Here is a 22102-nt window from a genome sequence, read left to right on the forward strand (position 1 = left end):
TCTCAAACACAAATGATCACTGAATCTTTCTTTTGGGGCACAGTATGCACCTTCTTGCAAAGTATGTATTCTTTGGAATATAAGAAACACAACTCCAGAGATATTCATTAAAATCAATAAAATACTTTAAGTATTTACTACTATGTTTTAGAGATTGGGGATACAGAGATAAAAAAAAAATAACCCCTTCCTTTGAGAAGCTCTTGGTTTAGATGGGGTGAAATAAAATAACTAGAGTATACCATGATCTATATTGTGATAGAAGCAAAGATTCTTGGAACCAGGCAATGTTTGAAGTGAGTTTGTAGAATGACTGCCGTTCATCTGTTGAAGAGGTAGAGGTCTATTTTATTTTTTTAATTTTACTTTTTAAAATTTTTATTTTTTTTGAGAGAAAACGAGCGGGCAGAAGAGAGAGCACAAGTGGAGGGGAGGGACAGAGGGAGAGGGAGAAGCTGACTCCTTGCTGCAGAGGGAGCCCAAGGTGGGGCTCCATCCTAAGACCCTGGGATCATGACCTGAGCTCATGAGCTGAAGGCAGACACTTGACCAACTGAGCCACCCAGGCTTCCTGAGAAAGGAGTGTTTTAAAAAGGAGAAGCTAGTGAAATCACAGAGGGATGAGAAGGAAGGGGCTATTTTTATTTCTTTCTATATGTTTAAGTTTAGAGGATCATTTAGAAGTTTTACAATTCAGTATGCAAATATGTAATTTTGTAAATTATAAGTTGTTTTTGCACTTTTACAGGATGACCTGACACCACTTTTAGTTGCTGTAAATGAAAACAAAGAGCAAATGGTGAAATTTTTAGTAGGAAAAGGAGCAAATATACTTGCAGTTGATAAGGTTAAAAGGTACAGTATTTTTTGTTATGTTTTTTTCTTTAAACCTTAACAATTTCTCAAGTCAGAAAGGTTAGCTTGGTAGCAAGAGGATTAATTTATAATTATGTGGTAAAAATGTCAGCATGTCATCAGTTAGGTAGAAAGCAATTATTCTGACAGGCCAACATGAAGAACAGTGTATAGCAGAATTCAGAATCCTTTGTAAAATTGATCGATGTCATTTGCAATAGTTTTTTTGCCCTATGCCCTATGATTTTATATTAGCTTAAAGGGTTTCATATTAATATTAGTTTTATAGTGTAGACTCCCAACTTTTAGTTATTTTATAACATAATTTTGGACCTCTTAACCCTTTTATTCATGTTTTTTAAGTTTCTACTTCGTACTTTTCCTTAAAAGATGCATATTAAGCATTAATAGGAGTTGTTTTGTTTCTTGGATGACTCTTTGCATTATTACTTTTTGTGGAAGAATACTGATGTTGTTAGATGGATGATCCTGAAGTGGTTAATTACCATTACCAGCTACTATGGGTTCATCAGTTTTTATTTTTCACGTCCTGTATGTTTTATTATATTCATTTTTAATTGGTATCGGTAGAAGGATGAAAGAGAACTTTATTTGAATAGACTTTTACTTTAATGAGGAGAAATCATAGTTGGGTGATAAAGAGAAAAGAGATGGGCTTTAGATTCACAGAAGACTAGGTTTAATTCCTAGCTTGCCTCCTTGCTGGGTATGTGACCTTGGAAACATTATTTACCATCAGCAGATGCATTCATTTCCAGATATGAAGAAGAGGATAATAATACATTCTTCAAGGCTGGTTGTGTGTAAATAATAATTTATATATATAGCATTTAATTTAGTGCCTACTACGTGCTTAACTTAGCATCATTGACTGCAACTATGACTGTTTTATTATTAGTAGTATTAATATTATTGTTTTAAACCTGTAAATAGCTTTTACACTGACCTGGCCTCCAGGTGGCTTGGAGGTACACTCTATCAGTTTAAGGAAGAAATGGGGAATATTTTTAAAATGACTTTATTTATTTATTCATGAGAGACACACAGAGAGAGCTAGAGACACAGGCAGAGAGGGAGAAGCAGGCTCCATGCAGGGAGCTCGATGTGGGACTCAGGCCCTGAGCCAAAGGCAGAGACGCTCAACCTTTGAGCCACCTAGGTGTTGCAAAATGGAGAATTCTTTTTAAAAACCCTCACCTATTGAGATAAGTGATCTCAGCATAGTTTCTTATTCATCAAATGATTTTAAATTAGCAACTTCTACTATAATACCCATGTGGAACAAAAGGTTTCTTTATTGTTCCTTCATTTTAGCCATGGGGGTAATTTTCAAAGATGAACACTTGAACATGTTGGTGGTCAGTTCTGTAGCAACAAGTGAGGTGTTACCCTGATAAAATATATCAAATTAGGTGCTTAAATACGCTGAGTTCTTAAGGATGAAGTTATCTTTCTGTTATTTTAGAACGCTATAAAATATGCTGTAAAAGATGAACCATGAAATATACTCAGGCTTCTCTTTAGAAAGGTTTTCTTAAGATGTAAATGGATGGACTGCAGAAGAATATGCTATTATTAATAGTTTTAATATATAAGTGTTTACATTAAATGCTAGTCATTACTGTGCTACCTGGGTGGCTCAGCTGTTGAGCATCTGACTTGGACTCGGGGCACGATCCCGGGGTCTGAGGATTGAGTCCCACATCTGGCTCCCTGCAAGGAGCCTGGTTCTCCCTCTGCCGATGTCTCTGCCTCCTCTCTCTCTGTAAGTCTGTCATGATTCAGTAAATAAAATTTTAAAATAAAGTGAAAATGACTTAAAAAATGCTAGTTATTACTATACCAGGGTTTAAAATATGGTAAAATACTGTTACTTTCTATGTCACAGCTGAGAAGTTATAATTTGATTCAGGTAGTTTGGGGATGGCAGTGAGTTGGAGGCTATCATCAGCCAGAAACAAAGCAAAAGGCTAGACTAGTTAGGAGTAGCAATGGGTGCAGGATTCTTTATGTCAGGACTCTTGAGACCTTTATCCTTAGGGATACTCACTGTATCTGTTTCATTCCAACTATAACCCTTCTGCATGGGGTACACATAATGTTACATCTGGGTGCTTTTAAAAAAGATTTTATTTATTTATTTATTTGAGAGAGAGCACAAGTGGGGAGGTGCAGCATAGGGAGAGGGAGAAGCCAACACTGCTGAGCTGGGAGCCTGACACAGGGCTAGATCCTGAGACCATGACCTGAGCCAAAGGCAGATGCTTAACCTACTGAGCCACCCAGGCACCTCATTATCTGTTTTTTCTAACTAGTTACCTGTGTCTTAAGATGTTCAGTTCAGTAGAAAACTCTATACTTTTCCTTGAGGGTTATGGCCTATACTTTCCCCCTTGAATTTTCCAAGAACATAAGGATTTCCCTAATACCAGAGAGACATTCCTCCTTCATAAGCCATTTGGATGGAAAAAAGGACATGCTCATCATTCTGTGGTTTCCTTTGATTCTGTTCCTGCAGCATCGCTATTGAAACTGGTTCTGCAGTCTGATCATGATTGACTTTTACTCCCAGGATGCCCTTGCTGATCCTCATTCCTCAGTCCTCATGGTGATCCACACTTAGACTTCAAACTTACAACCTTTTTTAGTTTATTACATATGATTATGTGCTCAGCTGCTATTCCAAAGCACCGGTGTGCTGTTCTGGCAGCTGGGACTCCTGGCTTTAGCCCCATACACCCTTTCCTTCACACTCGAAAACCTTATGTGGAAACTGTATGTTAGCCCAGACCTTCCTGATGAATTATCCTTTGAGGATTTTGTTCATCTTTTCTGCTAGCAGATTTTAGTTGTGACCATTCTAAGCTGTTAAAGACATTCAAATAATGCTACAGGAAGAGACTGGACTTTGCTTTCTCCTTTGTTCCTAGATCTATACCCCAAACCTGCTTTAAATCCTGTGGAGTGCCTTTTCTTATTATTATTAGGTCATGGAAGGTCTCATATTGCCCTTCCCAGAGTAGTAGTGGGCATCACCTTTCCTGAGAGGCCATGTTTCGGGTATAATATCTCATTAAATCCTCCTCTAACAACCTTGTAAACTAAGACAATAAGATTCCTATTTTAGAGGAAGACTTTGGAAGAGAAGTGCCTGGTCCAAGAACAAATAGCTGTTGGTTATAGAGCTAGGACTTCCCAGGGTTTGAGACACTTTCCATTATGGCAAGCTCTTAGTTTACTGAGCTATAATGCCCTCAATTCATGACTAGTTGATCTTTTGATTCTCCTTTAATTATAATTACATACTTAATAAAAGTTTTTAGAACTTATAAATTTTAAGTATCTATTGGGTAATTTAAGTTTTGATGTTAACTCTGATATTGTTTGAAATACTCAAGAATTTGATACATTTGGTAAATGTTTTTCAAATCAGTATTAAAAGAGTAACATTGTTTATCACTCTTTGTTATACGTAGCAGTCACCAACTAATTTCTGAACATAAAGAAGAAATGAAACCTGAAAATTCTTCACAAAATCACAATCTAGGTATGACTTTATAGAGTGAATTACATATGGTGGTTCTAACATAGATGAAGTCAGAGTAAGGAAGTTTTGATAATGAAGGAGCAATGAAAAAAAGAAAACAAATCCAATGTGTAAATTGCATGGGTATTTTTTTTTCTTAATTTCTTTCTTAATAGTCTAGGATTCAGAATTATTTAAGAAGTTAATTGTAGGAAATATAAGATATGAGGCAATATTGTCTGAAAAAAATTCATTATTTTAGTTTTTTTTTAAGATTTTATTGACTTATTCATAAGAGACACACAAAAAGAGGCAGAGACATAGGCAGAGGGAGAAGCAGGCTCCGTGCAGAAGCCCGATGTGGTACTCAATCCCAGAACCTTGGGATCACAACCTGAGCCAAAGGCAGTTGTTCAACCACTGACCCACCCAGGTCCCTTATTATTAGTTTTGATACCTAAAATCCCACATGGTATCTTTGTGTAAATAAGGAAAAAAATATTTTTAAGTTAGTATGTTTTATGTTTCCGCTATAAACGTTATAAAAAATTATACTTGTTATAAAAATGAATCTTTTAATTTTTACAAGTAGATTTCAGTTCGCAAATATTATTACATAGTGATTTGTCTCATTAAAAAGGAACTATCCTTAAAACTGGAACTCTGCAATACCCTGCTGGTACTTTATAGAAATGGCAAACAATAAGAACTGCAAAACTTAGTGTGCCGCAGTACCAATGAGGTTGTTTTTTTATAATGTAACTATAATACGGAAGCCTGTTGAAAAGTGAGAAGAGTACGTTATTTTACATGTTATATCAACACAATCTCACGATTAGTAACTTCATTTCTCTTAAGTCAAAATGTGATATGTTGACTTAATGAGGACAATGTTTTCTCCTGTTTGTTGAATAATACCATAATTTTGTAGGAATGAGATACTCTGCTGCCATTAGTTAAAAGATTATCATCATAAATATTCAAATAGGGCAACTTGGGCTCAACAAATTATAATCAAAGCACAAAAATGGTTCCCAGTAACAAAGATGTTACCATTGCTTCCTAGATGTGGGGCCTAGTACATTGTATGGTTTGAAATGTAGGAAGAAACCTTTAAGTTAGTGATTCTTTATCACAGAAATTCTTTAGGTTAGCTTTGGTTTTGTGTGTTATAGGAAACAAAGATGAAATAGAGTTTTGGTCTTTAAAGGTGCTCATAATAGAATAGAGCTATCTTTGTGTGTGTGTGTGTTTTTTTTTAAGATTTTTATTTATTTATTCATGAGGGAGAGAGACAAAGAGGTAGAGACACAGGCAGAGGGAGAAGCAGGCTCCATGCCAGGGAGCCTGATGTGGGACTCAATCCCAGGATTATAGGATCATGCCCTGGGCTGAAGGCAGGTGCTAAACTGCTGAGCCACCCAGGGATCCCCTAGCAGGTGACTTCTAATAGTGACTATAATGGCAACACCTGGATGGCTTAGTCAGTTAGGCATCAACCCTTAGTGGCTCAGATATGATCTCATGAGATGAAGCCCCACATAGAGTTGGGCATTGGATTCTGTGCTCACTGGGGAGTCGGCTTGAAGATTCTCTTTCTTTGCCCCTCCCCTCCACTCTTATACCCTCACTTGCATGCATGCTATCACTAAAATAAATAAATAAATCTTTAAAAAAAACAAATACAGACTAAAACAATAGGAACCAGAATTGTTTTGATGGTCCAGTGATGTCATCAGGATCCCAGTTGTCTCCTTTTCAGCTTTCAGGTTGGCAGTACTTTTTCTCTCCTTTCCTTTTTTTTTCTTTTGTTTTTTGTTTTTACATTTTATTTATTTATTCATGAGGGACACAGAGAGAGAGAGAGAGAGAGAGAGGTAGAGACACAGGCAGAGGGAGAAGCAGGCTCCATGCAGGGAGCCTGATGTGGGACTCAATCCCGGGACTATAGGATCACGCCCTGGGCGGAAGGCAGGTGCTAAACCTCTGAGCCACCCAGGGATCCCCAAGAAAAGATTTTAAAGAGAGTTTATTTATTTATTTGAGAGAGAGATAGACAGCACAAGTGAAGTGGGAGGGCAGAGGGAGAGAGAAAAGCAGACTCCCTGAGGGTCTCCACCCAGGACCCCAGGAGCATGGCCTCAGCTGAGCTGAACTCTGTGATGAGGTGTTTCATCCTGAACTTAGCAGTCTCTACTGAAAAGCTGGAGAAGTTCCGCTGTGTTACAGCCAAATATGGATAGTCTGTTTTAACTGCTCCTACTAGTGGAAGTCCAGAAAACTCATGCTATTTAAGTTTGCCATTGTCACTTTATGATAATGACTCTGCTAATGATACCATTTCCTGTCAGTCTCATGGGGTTTGGTTACAATAATGGTCATTAGAAACATGCACTTGTAGGTATCACATTCTGATAACTAGAATTCTTTCCTTGAATTTGGTAAATATAGAGGAGAAAATGAGATTTGTTAATGCATTAACTGCCTACCAATAGTACAATTAATATCCGCTGTGGTGTGGTTTCCAGGTATGGTTCCAAAGCAATACTTTTTAACAAGTCATCATCGGTCTTACACTTTTAATATTCTGTATTTTTCTATTGTTGATTTAAAATGTTTTTTGCTGCTTTCTTTACTAGTGGATAAGAATTCTGAAGAAGACTCTTTAAGCAGGTAGGATTTTTATGGATTTTTAAAAATTATGTGTTAACTAAGGGAGTGCAGAGAAAAGCATTTGTTGAGTGTTCTCTTCTGGGCTCGACACTATATTATGTGCTTAATATGTGTTATATAGTCATTGCAATAGTTTCACCAAGTAGCTGTGCTGTTATAGCCTACTTTTTATTAATTAGTCAGCTGTGGTTCAGGGAGGTGGATTAGGATTCCCTAGTTAGTGAATAGCAGACCCATGATTTGACTGTTAGTCTGTGTGGCTCCCACATCCATTCTTTTGTCCCTCAGCAGCACTGGAATTAGGATACAGATCTTAGATCAACTCAGAAAGTCGAATTTCACTATGTGTTAGCTCGGATTTAGAGTTTTCCTAAGAACCGGGCTAGTCCAAGCATTTTCCTAATATATTTGACACAATTAGTGATAACTAGAGGTAATTATTGCAGTGGTAAGTAGTTTCTTGTTTTTACTGTCAAAGATTTTGGAGTGGATCTCAGTTACCTATGGCCACAGTACCATAGCTTTTACATAAGCAAGCCCTAGTGTGGCAAGTTCTTAGATATAGTGCCATCTGCTCCCCTTGAGATGAATGATTTTTCTGAGAGTGAAGGATACGTAATCTAGGTATAGACCATGTTACGCTAATTAAATGTATCATCTATTTAGAGGATATTTCTAAGCAATTGTCTATTTAGTGACTTCTCAGTCTAATTTTCCCCTTTAGGCTGGCACCTTTGATAAATTCTGTGAAGCTCTTTCTTTCTTTTTTTTTTTTTTTTTTGTAGAATTTTTTCCTTTCCTCCATGACTTTTCTATAGGCTTTACTTGATTTTTTTGTTAATTTTCTTCTCCAATTTTCCTGGTGTTTATTTTATTCCATTACTTTTTTCCATTTCTGCCCGCTACGTATTCTGCATTTTTCTACAGACAAAAAGAAAAGCAGATAGAATTTCAGGGTTTTAAAGAATCTTAGAGGTGCGTTAATCAAAATACCCCCTGGCACAGTAACCCATGTTTAACATCCTTACCAAGTGGTTGTTGAAGTGGAGAATTTGAAACTCAAAAGGGATTAAAGTGACTTACTTGGATTTGATACGTCACAGAAATGAGGTTTAAATTTAGATTTTCTTTCTTTTTTTCTCATCTTGTAGGTGAATGTTTTAACCATAGAAAGATAGGGAGTGGGTCTACTGGGAATTAGCAGGGGAGGGCACGTTTCAAGAAGAACCACACTGGTTGAATAGGAATAAGAGTTTTGGAAAAGATGTCAGAATATTGTGGTTTATCAAGATAGATAGAGATGAATTACAAGAATGAAGGACACAAGATATTGGGTGTTGTTTAGAAAGGTATATTAAAATAGAGGGTTCCAGAGATTCCTGAGCAGCTTTTTTATTTGTTGGTTTAATTGAAGGAACTAGCATACTTCAGGGTTTCTGTTGAGAAACATTAAAATCACTTGAGCCACTGGCAAGAGTGTTTACAGCAAATAGGAATGGGATATCACCGACTTCTACCCCAACTTACAGAAGGTGGCTTAGATCCTCTCAAATAATAGGGGAATTGGAGATTCTGAAGTATATAGATGAATGGCCCAAGATAGTGGTCTTGTCATCGCTCCACCTCTTTTCCTAATTCTTGGTTGCCCATCCCATGTATGTGTAGGGTTTGGTGGAGTAGGACTGGCTGTCAGATCAATAACAGAGCTTCATCTGGGTAGTTGGTAGCATGCCTGCATTGAGATGACTGCATGGATGACTCAGACTCCATTTAGCTGGTTCTCCAGGGGCAGGAGATAGCTCCTATTCTTGGTCATTTAGGCCTTTCCTTGTTTTGGGAGTCTGTGCCTTGGCAGGCTAAAGACTTAAACGTTGGAGAGTGCCACGGAGCCCTGCAGAGGAGTGTCCAGGAGTGGGAGCTCAGAAAAAGAAAATATTAGGCATTGTGTAGCGAAATAGAGGCACAGCTATCAGGACTATTTTTATAGCAGTCTCTCTTCCTGGGTATCTGAGTGCCCTTGATGATTTTTAACGTCTTGCTAATTTATGTAAATAAACTATGTAAGTAAAGCAGGACTTGTGGAGGGGAAAAAGTTGAATTTTATAATTTTTAATCTTTCAATCACTCCGGGAGTAATATTCCCACTAATAACATATACATTTTTTCTTTAACATTTGTATGTTTGTTTATTTATTTATTTTTTCATTTAAAATTTAAGTATAGTTGACACAATGTTATGTTAGTTTCAGGTGTACAGCATAGTGATTCAGCAGGTCCATATCGTTACCCATGCTTACCACAAGTGCAGTTACTATGTGTTACTGCATAATGCTATTACAATACTATTGACTATATTCCCTATGCTGTACTTTTATCCCTGTGACTTACTATAACTGGAATGCTGAACCTCCCACTTCCCTTCACCCATTTTGTCAGTCCCCCACCCACTTCCTTTCTGGCAGTACAGAATTCTCTGTATTTATGGGTCTGTTTCTGCTTTTTGTTTGTTCATTTGTTCTGCTTTTTTGATTCTACATATAAGTGAAATCATATAGTATTGGTCTACTTCTGTCTGACTTATTTCATTTACCCTCCAGGTAATCCACATTGTTGCAAATGGCAAGATTTAATTTTTTTATCACTTAGTAATATTCCTCTGTGTGTGTGTGTGTGTGTGTGTGCGTGTGTGTGTGTTACACATCTGTTGATGGCCACAGGTTGCTTTCGTACTTGGCTGTTGTAAATAATGCTGCAATAAACATTGGGGTACATATATCTTTTCAAATTAGTGTTCTCTTTTTCCTTGGGTAAGTAAGTACCCAGTAGTAGAATTACTGGATCATGTGGTATTTCTATTTGTACTTCTTCAGGGAACTCCATACCGGTTTTCACAGTGGCTGGACCAATTTCTATCCGCATCCCCAGCGCACAAGGGTTCCTTTTTCTCTGCATCTTCACCAGCACTTGTTTTTTTGTGTTTTTGATTCTAGCCATTCTGACAGGTGTAAGGTGATAATTCACAGTGGTTAACTTTTGTATAATAGCTTTCAAACATTTCAGAGAATTCTTTACCTCTCATACTTAGTTATGGGAACTAAGATATGGGGCCTTCACTGGATATTTCACAGGATAGGAGAGGTGAAAGCAAAATAGATAACTAAAACCTTTTTAAAAACAGAGGCCAAGGGGCGCCTGGCTGGCTCAGCGGTTGAGCGTCTGACTTTGGCTCAGGGCATGGTCCCGGGGTCCCAGGATCGAGTTCCACATTGGGCTCCCTCCATGGAGCCTGCTTCTCCCTCTGTCTGTGTCTCTGTCTCTTTCTCTGTGTCTCTAATGTATACATAAGTAAAACCTAAAAAAAAAAAAAACAAACAACAGAGGCCAAAGGGCGCCTGGCTGGTTCAGTCAGTTAAGTGTCTGCCTTTGGCTTGGGTCATGATCTCAGGGTCCTGGGATGGAGCCCCACATCATGGGGCTCTCTGCTCAGTGGGGCACCTGCTTCTTTTTCTCCCTCTGCCAGCCTCTCTGCCTACTTGCACACTCTTTCTCTTTCTCTCTCTCTCTCAAATAAATAAATAAATAAAATCTTTACAAAAATAACAAGCCAAATTTTGAGAGACCTGTACTCTGACAAACTATAAAACTTTGGTGAAAGAAATTGAAGATGACACAAAGATGGGGAACGACATTCTATGCTCATGGATTGGAAGAACACCTATTGTTAAAATGTGTATAGTAACCAAAGCAATCTACAAATTTATTGCAATGCCTATTAAGATCCAACAACATGTTTCACATAACTAGGGCAAACAAGCCTAAAATTTGTATGGGACCACTGAACACCTCAAATACCCAAAGCAATTTTGGAAAAAGAAAAAGATAACTGGAGGTATCAATATGCTAGATTTCAAGTTATATTACAAACCTGTGGTAATATAAACAGTATTGTATTGGCATAAAAATAGATGCAAAAATCAGTATAATAGTATAGAAAATCCAGAAATAAGCCCTTAACTATGTGGTTAATCTTTGTCAAAGCAGGAAAGAATATCCAGTGGTTTGAAAAGGCTGTGTCTTCAACAAATGATGCTGGGAAAACTGAATGGGTATATGAAAAGAATGAAACAGGATCATTTTCTTTCACCATTTACAAAAATAAACTCAAAATGGTTTAAAGATATAAATATGAAAAAAAAAAAAGATATAAATATGTCACATGAAACCATTTTATCCTTGAAGAGAGCATAGACAATGATCTCTCTGGTATTAGCTGTAACATTTTTTTTGCTAAAAAAAATTTTTTTGGGGGGGATTATGTCTCCTGAAGCAAGAGCAATAAAAGCAAAATAAAGTTTTGGGACTACATCAAAATCAAAAGCTTTTGCAGAGTGAAGGAATCAATCCACAAAACTAAAGGCAACCTACAGATTGGGAGAAGAAATTTGCATATGACATATCTGATAAAGGGTTAGTATAAGAATATAAAGAACTGATACATCTTAACACCCAAAACACAACCCAGATAATAAATGACCGGAAGACATTATACGTTTCCAAAGAAGATGTACAGTTTGCCAGCAGACATATAAAACAATGATCAGCATCACACATCATCAGGGAAATGCAAATTAAAACTACAATGAGAGAGCACTGCACACCTGTCAGAATGGCTAAAATAAAAAACACAAGAAGTGTAGATGAGGATGTGGAGAAAAAAGGAACCCTGTTGCACTGTTGGTGGGAGTGCAAACTGGTACAGCCACTGTGGGAAACCGTATGGAGTTTCTTCAAAAAGTTAAAAACAGAACTACCCTACAATCCAGTAATTGCACTACTGCATATTTACCAAAATGTGACAAACACACCAATTCAAAAGGATACATGCACCCCATGTTTTTACTACAGCATTATTTGCAATAAACTGCCCAAGTGTGTGTGTTGATAGATTAGTGGATAAAGAAGAAGTGGCATATATATATATACACAATGGAATATTGTTCAGCCATAGAAAAGAATGAAATCTTGTCATTTGTAATGGCATGGTGGAGCTAGAGTGTATTATGCTAATGAAATAAGTCAGAGAAAGACAAATACCATATGATTTCACTCCTAAGTAAAATGTAAGAAACAAAATTAAAATGAGTGAAGGAGAAAAAAACGACAGACAAGCCAAGAAGCAGGCTACTATAGAGAAGAAACTGATGGTTACCCGGGGGAGGTTGGTAGGGGAATGGGTGAAATAGGAGATGGGAATTAAGGAATGCACTTGTCATGATGAGCACTGGGTGATATATGGAAATACCGAATCATTATATTGTATATATGAAACTAATGTAACACTATATGTTAAGGATACTGGAATTAAAAGCTTAACAAAAGTGAGGCAAAATTTTAATTATATCAAGAAACTTCATTTAATAAACAATTTACTTGATTTTTTTAAAAAAGAAATGAACTTGTATTTGTTTTATATTTTTGCTCTAAAGTCTTTCCAGTAAACCAGATACTGATGATTCATGGCCTTCATCAGATGGAGACTTAAGTTTTGGTACCAAGGTAAAGTACTCTCTTGTAAAATTAATTTTGCTGCTCTGAATTTAGTGTTGCATATTATTTACTCTTAAAATATAACAGTGGCTTGCCTCTTGTCATTTTATGTTTGTAATGGAAGGTTGGTCAGAACATTTTAGAGAAATCTGGCAATGTGAAAATTTTTCTTTTTTTTTCTTTTTGTAAATCGGTGAAAAAATATAGGCTCGAAATGTATAATGACAGCAAACTTTTATTGGGAAAAGCTTTCCCATAATGGAGGAAAAATGACATTTGGTCAAGGATCAGAATTCTTACTGTTGTGAGTTTTAAATTATACTAATATTTATTTATTTATTTATTTCTCACATTTCTTTTATAATACTCATGCCTAACTGAAATCTTTAGTGGATCCAATTATTGTAGTTTTTTTTTCTTGAACACCTTTTTTGTTGGATATTTTTTATCTTAGTAGCATATAGTTTTACCAAAAAGGACTGATTTCTCTATTTCTATCCTTTGTGTTATATTTAGACTAAAATAATAGAAATTATGGAAATTCAGAGATTGTTTCTCACTATTTATATTGCAAAAGTATTCCACTGTGTTTTTGAAATAATTCCATTAAGAGTGTTGTTAACACTCTTTATATAAGTGAAGAGTACAAGTTTTGCCTAAAATAATAATCGGCTCTACAAGCAGAGGCTCTTTATAACCACATGTAAAATGTCCATTTTCAGAAATCTTTTATATTACAGTGTTAAAAATATCTACTCATAGTCCTTGTGTCAGATTTTAAAATTTCAGATGCTTTATAGTTATTTACATATTCATTTTAAAGCTCCTGCATCATTTTACAGTAATAGATTATATTAGGAAACATAATTGTGTATCTCCTGGAACACCTAGAATAAGATCTTGCTCGGAAGAAGCAATTTAATAATTTTTGAATGTGAGTAAGTTTGCAGACAGATGGAATTCTGCATAATAGGATGTTATAAGTATTATGCATAATAAGTCATAAATATATAAATTTAAAAATTATAGCTCAAATTTATATTTCCTTTTCACATTTAGTATTTACAAGCTCAAATGAATTATGTTGAGGAAATAAATAAATAATTAAGAAAGAAAGTTATGTATTTTAGTACCCTCCAATTGTCAGCTTGGAATTTTAGATAAAACTTCCTTACCTTTTTGTTTTTTTAACCCCATCTATATTCCATTCGATATAGGCTTTCAAGGTATACATTTCTTCTTAGAATTCTCATTACCAATTCTTTTTCCATGTGGAAAGTTGACGTGTTAGAAACATTTCTTTTTCAATTTTTTTCTCTCTCTAGTGATAATTTGTAGCTTCCAGGTTGTGCTAGATGACCAAATTGAAAAATTTACTCTACAGTGAAAAAACTAAGGTTTTTTTTTTTTAAGATTTTATTTTTTTATTTGTGAAAGATACACACACAGAGAAGCAGAGACATAGGCAGAGAGAGAATCAGGCTCCATGCAGGGAGCCCGATGTGGGACTCTATCCTGGAACTCCAGGATCACACCCTGGGCTGAAGGCAGATGCACAACCACTGAGCCATCCAGGCATCCCAAAACTAAATTCTTTATTACAATATTTATAAACAAATAACTGTAGAGTGAGACAAGTCAGTATTATTAGGGATATAGTATATAGTATAAACAAAAGTCTCAAACTTTTTTCAATTACATGTTATAAATATGTCTATTATATGTATGTTATATATAGAGAGGCTTTTCTTTATATTGTATAGTATATTTCTATATAGTGTATCCATTCATCTGTATGTATATGTGTGTGTGTATATATATGTGTGTGTGTGTGTATATATATATATATACATATATGTATGTATATATAAATGTATGTATATATACATACATTTTTTTCCACAGCCTTTTTTTCCCCACAGGCCTTTTATTACTTACATTTTTCCTTGCCTTAAGCTCATGCTTGATTGAATGGTTGTGTCTTATGTTTTTCCTTTTTTCTTCTTCTCCCTCCATGTTTTTTTTTTTTTAATGATTTTCCCCTACCCTAATTTTTCCTTACAGAAAAAAATACCATTTCTTTAGTCTCTTTAGTGTCTGTTCTTTCAGTCCATCTCTTTCTATGTCCATTGTCAATATTTTTGGTTATGGCTTTCTCTTGTCTGTGTGTGTCTGTGGTTTTCATTCCTGAGTCATTACCCCACAAGACTTATTATTATTTTTTTCTCTTTCCTGAAGGAGATGACTTTAAACAATCATTTTCCCTTAGCATTTTGACAAACAAAAGCAACTTAAACTGTTTGTAATTCCAACTTGCCTAAATAAAATAAAACTAAATTTTAATATTTTCTCTTATAAGAGATAGTCATGCAACTATAAATCAGGCACTTTTAAAATATAATAAAATAATTAATTTTTAAAAAAAGATTTTATTTATCTATTCATGACAGAGACAGAAAGAGGCAGAGACAGAGGCAGAGGGAGGAGAAGCAAGCTCCATGCAGGGAGCCTGATGTGGGACTCTGGGATCACACCCTGAGCCGAAGGCAGATGTTCAACTACTGAGCCATACAGGCATCCCAATAATGACATTTCTTAATGTTAGTTTTTTGAATTTCAATTACCTAGGGATAAATTTGTATTTTAGGTTATTTTTGTAAAGAAAGTATTTTTAAAAATTTTAAATTCAATTTAATTAATAAATGGTGTATTATTAGTTTCAGAGGTAGAATTCAGTGATCCATCAATTGCATACAACACCCAGTGCTTACTATTTCAAGTGCCCTGCTTAATGCCCATTACTTAATTACCCCATTGCTCTAACCCTCTCCCCTCCAACAACCCTGTTTATTTCCTATGATTAAGAGTCTCTTATGGTTTATCTCTCTTTCTGATTTTTATCTTATTTTTCCTCCCTTCCCCTATGCACCTCTGTTTTGTTTCTTAAATTCCACATAGGATTGAAATATGGTATTTGTCTTTCTCTAACTAACTTATTTCACTTAGTATAATACTCTTTAGTCCCATCCATGTTGTTGCAGATGGCAAGATTTCATTCTTTTTTATGGCTGAGTAATATTCCATTGTATTTATTCATACCGTATCTTCTTTATCCATTCATCTGTCAATGGACATCTAGGCTTTTTTCGTAGTTTGGCTATTGTGGTCATTGCTGCTTTAAATGTTGGGGTGCTGGTGTCCTTTCAAATCACTATGTTTGTATCCTTTGGATAAATACTGAGTACTGCAATTGCTGGGTCATAGGATGGCTCTATTTTTAACTTTTTAATCAGTTAGGGGTAAGAAAAGTAACATTTTGGGACTATTAAATCTCTTATAATCTTCACCCCATGTAGGTTAGTAAATGGCACAACTGAGATTTGAATCTGTATTTTTTTTAAATTAATTAATTAATTTATTTATGATAGTCACACAGAGAGAGAGAGAGGCAGAAACATAGGCAGAGGGAGAAGCAGGCTCCATGCCCCAGGAGCCCGACGTGGGATTCGATCCTGGGTCTCCAGGATCGCGCCCTGGGGCAAAGGCAGGCACTAAACCGCTGCGCCACCCAGGGATCCCTGAATCTGTATTTGAATGATCTCCAAAACCTGTGTTCTTTTTGTAATGGTGTTCATTTGGTAATGGTGAATATTACAGTTATTTTTATGAAATGTGATACTTGTAATCCTGAAAACTATCAATTTTTTTCTAGACTGTCCCGAAACCAAACTTAAGAGAGCTAATGGCTGATTTTCTGCGAGCCAAGAGTAAGCTATTTGAAGATTTGTGTTATTCACTGAGTTTTGTCCATTTTTGTGTTATTTAGTAATTCAAAGTTACAGATATCTTCATGTACTCTTTACTTCGTTTTTCACTAAATAGAAGCAAAATGTGGCATTGTGAGCCTAGAAGATAGACCTTTATTTGCTGAGAACAATTTTGCAAGTGAAGATAAGACTGAAACTCTTTGGAAACCATCAGTCAATGTCTCTGACTATTCTCCTCTTGCTTTTGTATCACCTGGAACTCCTCAAACGTCTTTAGCAATGCTTGGTGTTACAAAGGTAAGTTGTTTTGAATTTTTCCCCCATGTTTTTTCACATACCATCCTCTTGATATCCTTATAATGAAAAGAATCTTAGGGAGAAATGGAAGCCTTCAAGAATATAAGAGAAAACAGTGTAATAACAACAGAGAAGTAAGTACTGGATTGGGATTTATAACAGTTGGTGGGAATAAACAAATCTTAGGTATGCCATAATGGAAAGAAAGAATTAGAAAGCAACTGGAAAGAATAGCTAGATGGATGTGAAGATGAGGGAGGGAGTGTGGGGGAAGAATTCATTTAAGAAGGATGAGATGAATGTAAAGATAGAAGAGTTTGGAGAGATTATTATAAAAAAAAAACCAGCAGTAATGAGGCTAAGGGAGAACAGATGCTGTATATTATAAAATATGATAGAAACTATTCTAAATGCAAATTAAGAAAAAGATAAAAAAAATGCTCAGACTCTTCTGAATGACAGCTGGTTTTTAGGAAGAACTGGAAGGAAATTTTATCCTTTTAAGTTTAATAAAGTATGATAGCCTGTATTTAATTTAGCAAAACTTGAGTTTATAGATAATGCAAAGTGAAATCTGTTTTAAGCTGTAATCAGATTTATTATGAATTTTGAGTTTTGGCCAGTGTCTTTCTTGTGGTTTCTAATTAAACTTACTGTGTGGTATAATCTTGGCTGATTTTAGATCTTTTGAGAATAAAGAGAGGACATAAATAAACATTTTATTTAGCCTTTTTATTAATTAAAACTGAAATTTTTTCTTAGGTAAGTTAGGTTCTTAATCTCTATCCATTAAATGAAAAAAAAATAAATTTTAAGCTTCAAGACTCTTAAAAAATATAAAAACTTTTTTCTGGATTCTGATGCATCTTTTTAAAATAGTATCTGCTTAGAATAGACACACACATCAAATGAATAAACTCACATTTTATCGTTTTTTTCCTAAGATGAACTATTTGTTTTTATAGATTCATAAGGAAGGAAAGATTGCCCATAGATTATACAAAATTTTTTCTACTAGGATGATCTTTACTTTTTCAAATATCTCCACAGTGGATACATTTTATGTTATCTCAGGAAACTTTAGTATTCCTAGTTGTTATGTTTTATATTTTTTAGATTAAACATTTTTTTTAAGATGTTTTATTTATTTATTTATTAGAGACGCAGAAAGAGAGAGGGGCAGAGACACAGGCTGAAGGAGAAGCAGGCTCCTCGCAGGAGCCCAACATGGGACTCAATCCCGGATTCTGGGATCACGCCCCGGGCCAAAGGCAGATGCTCAATGGCTGAGCCACCCAGGCATCTCTAAAAAAAATTTTTATGTAATCTCTATGCCCAATGCTGGGCTTAAACTCAGAACGCTGAGATTAAGAGTCACATACTCTTGTGAGTGAGCCAGCCAGGTGCCCCTATAGTTGTTAAATTTAACCTGTGAATTCTTTGATATCTGAAACTCAGAAGTACTGGTGATTTGATTGTTTTAGGCCCTTTCTTCTCTCCTGTGAATATAGAATATTGGGTCCTGCTTGATAATCATACATGAATTTGGAGACTTTAAACCTTTAATTTGGATGATTAATAATCATGATTATTAATATTTTAATACTAGATTCTTTCTCCAGCCTTTAACTACTTTAACTATGTGTAGTTAGGAAATTAAACCTATTAGTATGCTGTTCACAGTGGAATAAGAAAACCATGTGATTTTAAAATGCGGTTTTATATTTTTCTCATACAGTGCCTTAAAATTCTGTAATCCCATAAATATTTCTCTTCTACAATTTAAATCTTAGCTTTTAAGGTTCATTTTTTAAAAAAGGAATATTTTCAAGAATTACCAAATCTTGAATTGGTGTTATGCAATTAAATCTTTCTACTAACCTTAAAAATGATATTCGTAGTACTGGAAGTCCTAGCCTCAGCAATCAGACAACAAAAAGACATTAAAGGCATTAAAATTGGCAAAGAAGAAGTCAAACTCTCCCTCTTCGCCGATGACATGATACTCTACATAGAAAACCCAAAAGCCTCCACCCCAAGATTGCTAAAACTCATACAGCAATTTGGTAGCGTGGCAGGATACAAAAAAATGCCCAGAAGTCAGTAGCATTTCTTATACACTAACAATAAGACTGAAGAAAGAGAAATTAAGGAGTCAATCCCATTTTCAATTGCACCCAAAAGCATAAGATACCTAGGAATAAACCTAACCAAAAAGGTAAAGGATCTCTACCCTAAAAACTATAGAACACTTCTGAAAGAAATTGAGGAAGACACAAAGAGATGCAAAAATATTCCATGCTCATTGATTGACAGAATTAATATTGTGAAAATGTCACTGTTACCCAGGGCAATTTGCACGTTTAATGCAATCCCTATGAAAATACCATGGACTTTCTTCAGAGAGTTAGAACAAATTATTTTAAGATTTGTGTGGAATCAGAAAAGACCTGAATAGCCAGGGGAATTTTAAAAAAGAAAAAAAAACCATAGCTGGGGGCTACAAAATGCCAGATTTCAGGTTGTACTATAAAGCTGTGATCATCAAGACAGTGTGGTACTGGCACAAAAACAGACACATAGATCAATGGAACAGAATAGAGAATCCAGAAGTGGACCCTCAACTTTATGGTCAACTAATATTCGATAAAGGAGGAAAGACTATCCAATGGAAGAAAGACAGTCTCTTCAATAAATGGTGCTGGGAAAATTGGACATCCACATGCAGAAGAATGAAACTGGACCACTCTCTTTGACCATACACAAAGATAAACTCAAAATGGATGAAAGATCTAAATGTGAGACAAGATTCCATCAAAATCCTAGAGGAGAACACAGGCAACACCCTTATTGAACTCAGCCACAGTAACTTCTTGCAAGGTACATCCACGAAGGCAAAAGAAACAAAAGCAAAAATGAACTATTGGGACTTCATCAAGATAAGAAGCTTTTGCACAGCAAAGGATACAGTCAACAAAACTAAAAGACAACCTACAGAATGGGAGAAGATATTTGCAAATGATGTAGCAGATAAAGGGCTAGTTTCCAAGATCTATAAAGAACTTAGTAAACTCAACAGCAAAGAAACAAACAATCCAATCATGAAATGGGCAAAAGACATGAACAGAAATCTCACAGAGGAAGACATAGACACGGCCAACACACACATGAGAAAATGCTCTGCATCATTTCCATCAGGGAAATACAAATCAAAACCATAATGAGATACCACCTCACACCAGTGAGAATGGGGAAAATTAACAAGGCAGGAAACCACAAATGTTGGAGAGGATGCGGAGAAAAGGGAACTCTCTTGCACTCTTGGTGGGAATGTGAACTGGTGCAGCCACTCTGGAAAACTGGGTGGAGGTTCCTCAAAGAGTTACAAATAGACCTGCTCTACGACCCAGCAATTGCACTGTTGGGGTTTTACCCCAAAGATGCAGATGCAATGAAACGCCGGGACACCTGCCCCTGATGTTTCTAGCAGCAATGTCCACAATAGCCAACTGTGGAATGAGCCTCGGTGTCCATCGAAAGATGAATGGATAAAGAAGATGTGGTCTATGTATGCAATGGAAGATTACTCAGCCATTAGAAACGACAAATACCCACCATTTGCTTCAACGTGGATGGAACTGGGGGGTATTATTATGCTGAGTGAAATGAGTCAATTGGAGAAGGACAAACCTTATATGTTCTCATTCATTTGGGGGATATAAATAATAGTGAAAGGGAATAGAAGGGAAGGGAGAAGAAATGGGTAGGAAATATCAGAAAGGGAGACAGAACATAAACACTCCTAATTCTGGGAAACGAAATAGGGGTAGTGGAAGGGGAGGAGGGTGGGGGGTGGGGATGAGTGGGTGACAGGCACTGAGGGGAGCACTTGATGGGTTGAGCAGTGGGTGTTATTCTGTATGTTGGCAAATTGAACACCAATAAAAAATAAATTTATCATTTAAAAAATGGTATTCATTACAGAAATGAATACTTGTTCATTTATATATGTATATTTACATATACATATATGTATGCTTTATGTATATATACATATATATATGCATTTTTCTAAAGATTTATTTATTTAAGAAAGGGGGGAAGGGCAGAGAGAAGGAGAGAAGCAGACATACTTCTGAGCGTGGAGCCTGATGTAAAGCTCAGTGTCACAACCCTGACATCATAACCTGAGCTGAAATCAAGAGTTGGATGCTTAGCTAAGTGAGCCATCAGGTGCTCATTACTTGCCTATATTAATAAAAGTGTATTTTCTGTCCTAGAAAGTAATGTTGAAGTATATAATTGAAATATTGAATCCCATGGTTTTTCCCCCTTCCTTTATTTTTATTTTGAAAATTTCAGAGATTTGTGTAGGTTGACATTAATTATATCAGGTTAGTATATTTTATAGATAACTATCTTTTTAACATCATGTGGTTTTCCTTAGTATTGTCATTTTTTTCCTACTCCAAATGTATTTATCTAAAACTTACTTCGTAAGTCCCCTGGGTGCTTCAAATTTGGTGAAGTCCCAGACTGAAGATATTATTTCTGACCCTTTTCTTTTCCTGACTTGTAATCTGCTTGTCCTTTGTTTTCGCCATTCTAGTATATAGCACCATTGGAACACTGAAGCAGAAAAATCCTGCACTCCAAACTTCCCTAAAATTAGGTGACATCACATCCAGGTGACTGGGGTGGCTCACTTGGTTAAGCATCTGACTCTTAATGGTGGCTCAGGTCATGATCTCAGGATCCTGGCATTGAGCCCTGCGTTGGGCTCTGTACTGAGTGGGGAGGCTGAGTGGGAAGAGGATTCTCTCTCTTCCTCTGCCTCTCCCCTTGCATGGACACACACTCTCTCTTTCTCTCAAAAAATAAATAAATGAATAAATCTTTTAAAAAAATCACCACATCCAGTCACTCCACCATATTCAGTATCTTGTACCTGCTTATAATTTTTCACATCTTATTACTGTAATTCACTTTCTCACCTATAATTTTGAAATACTCTTCTCTTTTAGTTCCTTTTTGTTCATCTTTACATTGGTACTGGAGTTATATTTCTAAAATATATTTGTGATGATGTAACTCCTCTGCTTATTTAATGGATTCCCCATTACCTGAAGGAGAAAGTTCATATCCTAACATGACCCCTGTCTTTTTTGGTTCAATCCTGATTTTCCAATTATATCTCTTTACCCCACTCCCAATAATTGTGTCATAGTTTTGCCACATTCTGAGCTATTGTCACTTACTATGTTATTTCCTGCTTCTCCTTTTGATCATTCTACCTTTGCTAGAATGCCCTTCACACACTCCTTGTATACTTTGTCTTTCAAGATACAGCCCTATCTTCGCAGCATTTCTTGACTTCCCATATGCATTTTTTTCTCCTTGTGCCTTCACTGTACTT

The 22102-nt window shown here is 35.9% G+C and overlaps 1 protein-coding gene across 5 annotated transcripts in view; it reads left to right on the plus strand.

Annotated features, from left to right (window-relative positions):
- The window catches only part of LOC112921570 (ankyrin repeat domain-containing protein 26-like), a 112214-nt gene that overhangs the window by 12975 nt on the left and 77137 nt on the right, over positions 1–22102 (plus strand). For 2 of the 5 annotated variants that reach the window (XM_072749246.1, XM_072749247.1), the window contains exons 4-9: positions 749–855; positions 4353–4423; positions 7042–7075; positions 12562–12631; positions 16335–16389; positions 16505–16686. In XM_072749246.1, the coding sequence (XP_072605347.1) occupies positions 749–855; positions 4353–4423; positions 7042–7075; positions 12562–12631; positions 16335–16389; positions 16505–16686 (519 nt within the window). The remainder of the gene's footprint in view (positions 1–748; positions 856–4352; positions 4424–7041; positions 7076–12561; positions 12632–16334; positions 16390–16504; positions 16687–22102) is intronic. The other 3 variants (XM_072749248.1, XM_026000846.2, XM_072749249.1) reach the window with 3 other exon arrangements.

This window comes from Vulpes vulpes, chromosome 2 (assembly GCF_048418805.1).
Source record: "Vulpes vulpes isolate BD-2025 chromosome 2, VulVul3, whole genome shotgun sequence".
Taxonomy (NCBI): domain Eukaryota; kingdom Metazoa; phylum Chordata; class Mammalia; order Carnivora; family Canidae; genus Vulpes; species Vulpes vulpes.